Source organism: Rutidosis leptorrhynchoides, chromosome 2 (genome assembly GCF_046630445.1).
Source record: "Rutidosis leptorrhynchoides isolate AG116_Rl617_1_P2 chromosome 2, CSIRO_AGI_Rlap_v1, whole genome shotgun sequence".
NCBI lineage: Eukaryota > Viridiplantae > Streptophyta > Magnoliopsida > Asterales > Asteraceae > Rutidosis > Rutidosis leptorrhynchoides.
This window is the reverse complement of record NC_092334.1, coordinates 565,569,053-565,577,093: the sequence shown is the minus strand read 5'-3', so window position 1 is coordinate 565,577,093 and position 8,041 is coordinate 565,569,053. Positions and strand designations below refer to the sequence as shown.

General features: G+C 37.4%; 1 protein-coding gene across 1 annotated transcript; it reads left to right on the top strand.

The window, feature by feature from the left end:
• The first annotated feature begins 222 nt into the window (after window positions 1-222).
• Window positions 223-7,740, top strand: LOC139893145 (DNA-directed RNA polymerases IV and V subunit 2-like). The gene is made up of 7 exons (XM_071876290.1): window positions 223-351; window positions 993-1,480; window positions 1,714-2,810; window positions 3,764-4,055; window positions 4,212-5,177; window positions 5,823-6,094; window positions 7,009-7,740. Exons 2-7 carry the CDS (start codon window positions 998-1,000, stop codon window positions 7,508-7,510), a joined length of 3,612 nt encoding a protein of 1,203 aa, XP_071732391.1. The 5' UTR covers window positions 223-351; window positions 993-997; the 3' UTR covers window positions 7,511-7,740.
• Window positions 7,741-8,041: the final 301 nt, after the last annotated feature.

Below are 8,041 nucleotides of genomic sequence, written 5' to 3'. Positions count from 1 at the left end.
TTTTCTAAATAAAATTGAAAATAAGATATATCTTTGTTTTCTTAAAAAAAAAAAAAAAAAAAAATTACTTAAATAAAAAACTTAATTACTGTAATTTTAACTTTGCTAAAATTAAATAAGGAAATTAATTAAGACAGTCATTAATTAATTTTCTAATCACTCCACCGCATAAAAGTTGCCAGTGAGTTTGCTACAACCTCATTATTGACGCTCAAAACCCTCTCTCAAACCTTCCTAAAATATCACATTTTCTCAACTGCATTTCCATTTCCTATTGTCTTACTAGTACTAAAAAACCCTAAAATCAACCGAAGCTGAAAAACAGGAAAATCAAGCTCTAATTTATTGTTTGTAAGTAATATACGTATACATCTCTAGACATGCATTTATCAGCTCTGCCTATTTTATGTTCTATTTTTTATGTTTACACGGATCGCTCTGTTATAAAATTTACTGATATTTCATGAAATGAAGCTGCTTATATTTGTGCATAAGATGTTTTTATTAGGGTTTTTGTGTTAGGTGTGTCATTTTTTTTTTTTTTTGTGAGTTTTTAGGTTTTGAGCTACACAAAGACTAATATGTACGGAAAACTCACAATTATCACTCGTAAAAGGTCTAGCGAAACACAATGTCATTTTATCAGATGCTTTTTTTGTTGATTTTCTAATTAATTATTTTTTGATATTACATTTTACCAAACACAGTAATTTGACTGTAATATGTATATCTGTACGGAGTATTAGTTAGATTTAGGTGCATGTCGATTTTACCAAACACCGTAATTTGACTGTAATTTGTACATATTATCAAACACCTTAATTATGAAGTTTTAGATGCATGTCGATTTTATATATGTATCTGTTCAAAATTCGGTTTCCAGTAACTATCAATAATTATTAGTTAGATGTTAAAATTCATGTGACAATTGGTTGTTCTGCAAATTCTGCACTAGTGATATTGAACTTATTGGGTGAATCTGTTAAATTTAGGTAAAATGGAAAAGGGAGGACCGAGTGAGAAGGGGAAGCCTTCAAATGGAGCAGTACATCTCGACTCAGACGAGGAATTCGACGATGATGATGATATGATGGATGCTCCATCAGTTAGGGATTTTGATGAAGCTACTTTAAAGCTGTTTACTAAGAAGGCAGCAACGTCTTTCTTTAAACATTATGGTCTAATAAGTCATCAGATCAACTCATATAATGACTTCATTAAAGAAGGAATTCAGAATGTATTTGACTCCATTGGCGAGATAATTGTTGAACCGGGGTATGATCCGTCAAAGAAGGGTGATAACGAATGGAGATTCGCGTCGATAAAGTTTGGGAAGGTGATTCTTGAACGTCCGAGATTTTGGACAGGAGAGAAGTTTTCGTCTGATAGCGGTAATGATTATCTTGAGTTCTTGCCTAGACATGCTCGTCTTCAAAATATGACCTACTCATCCCGAATGAAGGTTCAGTATACTAAAGAGGTATGAAAATGAGATTTTTTCTTATAGCTTTGATATTATCAGTGTTGTAAAACTCTCCGATCAATGCGGAGTACTCATTAATTAATAGGTCAACGATGGTCAATGGGTCGGAATCGGATTTAGTTGCTCAAAGTCAATACTGGTCAACATTTTGATATGAACTTAAATTAGAATTTTAGAGATTTTGAATATGATATAATGTATGAACTTATGGTTTTCTGATAATGTTACAGGTGTATACTCAAGAGCTTGTTAGAAGCGACAAGTTCAAAACTGGAAAAGACAAGTATCTGGACAAGAAAATCGTGAATAAAGAGGACGGGACAGTGCAAATCGGGAGGATTCCCGTTATGGTTAATTCCGACACGTGTTGGATGAGTGGGGCCGACATAAATGACTGTGATTATGACCAAGGAGGCTATTTTATAATCAAAGGAGCTGAAAAAACGTTCATTGCACAAGAACAGCTCGGTTTGAATCGAGTCTGGTTAAGTGATAATCAAAAAAACTGGCGTGCGACGTACCGTTCGATCAACAAGAGAAAAAGGGTTTATGTGAAACTGGTTCCCAAATTTGAAGATATCGGTGGTGGTGCAAAAGTGATAACCGTTTATTTCTTGAGTTTAGTGGATATGCCGATCTGGATATTGTTTTTTGCGCTTGGTGTGAAGTCGGATAAAGAAGTGGTTGATCTTATTGATGCTGACGTCAGCGATGTAAACGTTGCGAATATATTGATCGCGTCCATTCATAACGCGGATCAAGAGTGTGATCAATTTCGCAGAGGAAAAAATTCACTAAATTATATTGAAAATCTTCTTAAAAAGAGCAGATTCCCGCCTAAAGAGTCTGTTACAGAGTGCGTCAACATGTATTTATTTCCTAATATAATTGGTCTTAGTAGAAAAGCTCGTTATCTTGGGTATATGGTTAAGTGTCTTTTGGAAGGTTATACGGGTCGAAAAAACCCCGATAATAAAGATGATTTTAGGAACAAGAGGTTGGAATTGGCGGGCGAGTTGTTAGAAAGGGAGTTATGGAATCATCTTAAACACGCGGAGAAGCAAATGGTTAAGTCGATGCAAAGGGATTTGTACCCGGATCGAGAAGTACGTTCGATCGAGCATTACTTGGATGCAGCTATTATTACAAATGGGCTTTCGCGGGCTTTTTCAACGGGCTCTTGGTCACATGCATACAGAAATATGGAGAAGACGTCTGGTGTTGTTGCTATGCTTAGGAGGGCAAACCCGTTGCAGATGGTTAGTGATATGAGGAGAACCCGACAAAGGGTTTTGTATGCTGGCAAAGCCGGTGATGCAAGATACCCGTAAGTTCTTAAATTTGACAGTTATAAATCTTTTACTTACAGTGTTGCAGAACTAGAAATTACTCGGTCAAACTCGGTCAAATTTGGTCAAACTCGGTTATTTGGTCAAACGTGGTCAAATTCGGTCAAATTCGGTCAAACTCTTCCAATTTCGTCAAACGTGGTCAACTAGGTCAAATTCGGTCAAACTCTATTAAATTTGGTCAAAGTCGGTTGAATTTGGTCAAACTCAGTTAAATGCAGTGTTGTAAATCTCCTTATTTATCCCCTAGATCTCATTTTTAGAAGGCAGCCGACGAGATGAGATGTCCATCTCCCGAGATTTCTTGGTCAACGGGGTCAAACTTAGTCAAAGCCACGATTTCTCGGATTTTCTTGCTAATTTGTCGGATTTTTTTGTAAAATTTCGTAATTTCTAGTATTTTCTCGCTCATTTCTCTGATATTTTTGTAAAATCTCGTAAACACGTATATAAATATACATATATTTATGTTTTTATGTATATTTTTATTAAAAAAACTATAAAGTCAACGTAAGTCAACTTCCGAGATCTCGAGATTATTCCGAGATGCCGAGATCTCCCTAAAAAAAAAGTCCAAACGAGATCTCGAGATCCGAATTCTCCAACTTTGGTTAAATGTTGTTAAACTCATCAAAACTTAAACTTGGTTTACTTACAAAATTGGTCAAAAACTCCGTCAAAACTCGGCTGAATCTCTGGATAACTCGGAAAATTGGTCAAAATCGGTCAGAGTCAAACTTGGTCAAAATCGGTCAGAGTCAAACTTGGTCAACATCATCCGAGTACTTCATGAGTAATTCCTAAAAAGTCTTGACTGAGTACTCCCCGAGTAGTGATTTTTGTGACATTGTTGACTTATATACTTTTATAATGTTGGTTTACTAGAGTTTATTTGTTTGATGATTGTTTTAACCATTTTGGGTCGGTTTAGGCATCCTTCTCATTGGGGAAAGCTATGTTATCTTTCTACCCCAGATGGGGAAGATTGCGGGTTGATAAAGAATTTGGCTGGCACTGCACTTGTGTCGACTACAGTCCGAGAACAATTATCGGATACACTTGTTACTTGTGGGATGAAGAATTTGGTTGATGATACATCAACATCACTAAACGGAATGGTTAAGATTTTTGTTAATGGCGATTGGGTCGGAAATTGTGAAAATTCTGCTTCTTTCGTAGCCGAGTTTAGACGCAGACGTCGTAAAAACCAAGTGCCTCATCAGGTTAATTATTCTTCTTCTTCTTCCATATTTGAGACAACCCATAAAACCATCATCATCAAATATATTTTTAGTACTTTCAGAAACATTTGTATGGTTCCCTTTAATTTTATGATCTGATGATATGCAGTTGATGTTTTTTTTTTATATATGTTGTAGGTTGAAATAAAAAGAGATGACAAACAGAAAGAAGTGCGCATATTTTCTGACGCAGGAAGGATCTTACGACCACTGTTAGTGGTTAAAAACCTGCACAAAATCAAGCTTTTAAAAGGGGGAGTAAACTCGTTTCAAGATCTGTTAGATAACGGGGTCGTTGAACTAATCGGACCCGAAGAAGAAGAAGATTGTTGTACCGCATGGGACGTTAAGTATTTATATCTCGAACAAAAAAAACACGACCCCGCAAAATACACTCACTGTGAACTCGACATGTCTTTCATGTTAGGTTTAAGCTGTGGAATAATCCCGTTTGCAAATCACGACCATGCGAAACGTGTTCTTTATCAGTCACAAAAACACAGTCAGCAAGCGATCGGTCACTCATGCACAAATCCCGACATCAGAGTCGATACCCTTTCTCACCAGTTGTTCTACCCGCAACGGCCTCTTTTTAAAACCGTACTTTCCGATTGTCTTGAAAAGTCGGGTCAAGGTCAAACGTCTGGTCAAAGTCAAAAGGGAATGATACCGAGACCCGAGTTCTACAACGGGCAGTGTGCGATTGTGGCTGTAAATTTGCATCTTGGTTATAACCAAGAGGACTCTTTGGTGATGAATCGGTCTTCGCTTGACCGTGGCATGTTTCGGTCGGAACATATTCGGAGTTATAAAGCGGAAGTTGAGAATAAGGAAGTTCCCGGGAAGAAAATTAAGACTGATGATGATGCGGTGAACTTTGGGAAGATACAGAGTAAAATTGGGCGGGTCGATAGTTTGGATGATGACGGGTTTCCGTTTATCGGTGCTAATTTGCAGAGTGGCGATATAGTTATCGGGAAATATACGGAGTCGGGGTCTGATCATAGTGTGAAGTTGAAGCACACTGAAAGAGGGATGGTTCAAAAGGTCATTCTTTCAGCAAATGATGAAGGAAAGAACAGCGCTGTGGTTTCTTTGAGACAAGTAATTTTGCTTTTTCCCTTTTTAGTGGTGATGTTGACCTCACTTATTTTGACCTTTTACTTGACCCATTTACTTGTGAATGGGTCTATTTGGTTATGTTAAATTTCAAACGGGTGAAATGGGTAAATTTATAAAAGTTCACTACGGGAGATGAAAGTTAATGGGTGTCAAACAGGTCATAAGTTGTGTAATTTGCACTTTTAGTACGAACAACCAATTAACTTGGCTTATTTACAAGGTCTGATTACTCTTCTAATAAAATTGGTTTTACTCATATATTTTGAACTAATAAGTGAAAGTACATTTTGTGTTTGATGGTCTGACTGAATTGGCCCCCATCCGTAAAAAAAGAGACGTGTGTGACAGTGTTGCAGAACCAGGAATTACTTGGTGAGTACTTGGTCAAAGTCGGTCAAACTTGGTCAAAGTCGGTCAAAACTCTTGATTACTTGGAAAATCTGCCAAAACTTTGGATTACTCAGAAAATCACTCAAAATTGTTTAAAGTCAAACTTGGTCAACCTTGGGGTGACATTACTTGCACAGTCTTTAGCCATGTTTCCAAGCCTCAATTATTTAACTTCATTGTCTGTGTTTACTTATATATATTTATGCTAAAAGATATATGGTTTATGTTTGGTTTTAGGTGCGTTCACCGTGTCTTGGTGATAAGTTCTCGAGCATGCATGGGCAGAAGGGTGTTTTGGGTTATTTGGAAAGTCAAGAGAACTTCCCATTTACTGTACAAGGGATAGTTCCGGATATAGTTATAAACCCGCACGCCTTCCCCTCAAGACAAACTCCAGGTCAGATGCTGGAATCCGCACTGGCCAAGGGAATTGCTTTAGGAGGTTCACAACGTTACGCCACCCCTTTCTCTTCTCCCTCTGTTGATGCCATAACTGACCAGCTTCACAGGTAAACTATCTTCTTCACCTTTTATATCTGCAGAGCTCAACTCTTAAGGTCAATTCAATTTCTGAATAAAAAGATAGATACTTTCTCATACGAATTTTAAAAAATCTGTTGAATTTACAACTGTGTAACCTATAGGCTCTGCTTTAAACATATCCAAATGGAGTGTCATTTCTCTTATTACTGTCAAGGTCGGGACCTTGGAGGGAGGAGTCGGTCAAGTCGGGACTAGACGGGGACGAGTCGGGCGTTGACCAATATTGACTTTACACAAAAAAAATATCAAACATAAGATATAATAAATATTTCAAACAAATATGACACTAAATCTAAATTTAAAAAATATAAATTGTTTGGCCTAACTTTTAGTCGACCAACTCGGACGGACCTAGAACCGACTTTTAAGGCGTTTTTGGGCCACTCGGGACGGGCTAGTCTCCAAACCGACGCGTCGAGCGACTCAGACGACTTTTAGAATAGTGATTACTGTCATAATTATGGTCACTGAACAATGGAGGTGGTAATTTCAAACCATTTAGTTCGAATTGGGTCAAGTTTCTCCAAAACGTGTACAAAGAGGCAAATATAAGGCCTGCTTAAAAATGAAATTGGCTCTTTGGGTTTTAAAAGGGTTTAAATGTTGATAAGGGTTGAAAGGGTCAAATGGGTTGAAACTCTCGAAGTGTAATCTAACTGTCTTCAACCGTATCTCTCTATTTATTCAGCTAACCTGGATACTATTATAAATATGAATATATAGTTTATATGGATAAATATTAATACGTTAATGGGATAAAAGCTTGCTGAGTACGATGTATGCACTCGTGAACCCTTTTTAGCATTTTATCGTACCTTTGTGTCTGGTCATGTTTCTTCCTTTATGGAGCCTTATTGTAGTAACTACTTATAAATTTCAGGGCTGGATTTTCGAGATGGGGAAGTGAGAGGCTATACGATGGGCGGACAGGTGAAATCATCAAATCACTTGTCTTCATGGGACCCACATTTTACCAGAGGCTAGTACACATGTCTGAAGATAAAGTCAAGTTCCGCAACACGGGCCCCGTACATCCTCTAACCCGACAACCAGTAGTAGACAGGAAACGGTTCGGTGGTATTAAATTTGGATACATGGAACGAGACTGCCTCATAGCCCATGGTGCAGCGGCTAATCTACACGAACGTCTCTTCACTCTTAGTGACAGCTCAGAGATGCATGTTTGCACAAGGTGCAAGAGAATGGCGAGTGTGATCCAGAGAACGGTCCCTGGTGGACATAAGATCCGTGGGCCCTATTGTCGTGTGTGTGACTCACTTGAAGATGTTATAAAGGTGCGGGTTCCTTATGGTGCTAAGTTATTGTCCCAGGAGCTGTTTTGTATGGGGATTTCGTTGAAGTATGATACCGAATTATGCTAGAATTGGTATCTTTGGTAGCTTTTGGTATATGTGAATTAGTAAGTTAGGATGACTTGTCTGTAGGTAAAACTGTGTTCCTAGTGGGAAATAGTGTTTTGGTGTAGCGACTTGTACTCTACGCTGTGGTAGCTGTACATGATGAACTTTGTTAGTTTTTGGTAAATGCATGTTGGTGTTTAGTTCATGTTACAATGATAGATTTCGGCTTTTGATAAACAAAGAGTGGGAATGGCAACATCGTTATTAAGAACACCGTTTTGAAAACATTAAATCTATTTTGAAACACAGTACAAGTCAACTTTTAAATCATTTTAAGTACATTACATTTTATTTCATATCATTCATGAATAAATATTGTTGATTGGGTAAACTGTCAAACCCAACATGATCAAGATCCCAGATTCGTATCTAATGAAATGTGGGTATAAATTACCCATAAAAAGTATATCAAACTATATCTGCTTCTTTTCCTGTTTGGTTCTACCAGATTCAGAAATATTCTTTTCCTGTTTGGTTTTAGTAGATTCAGAA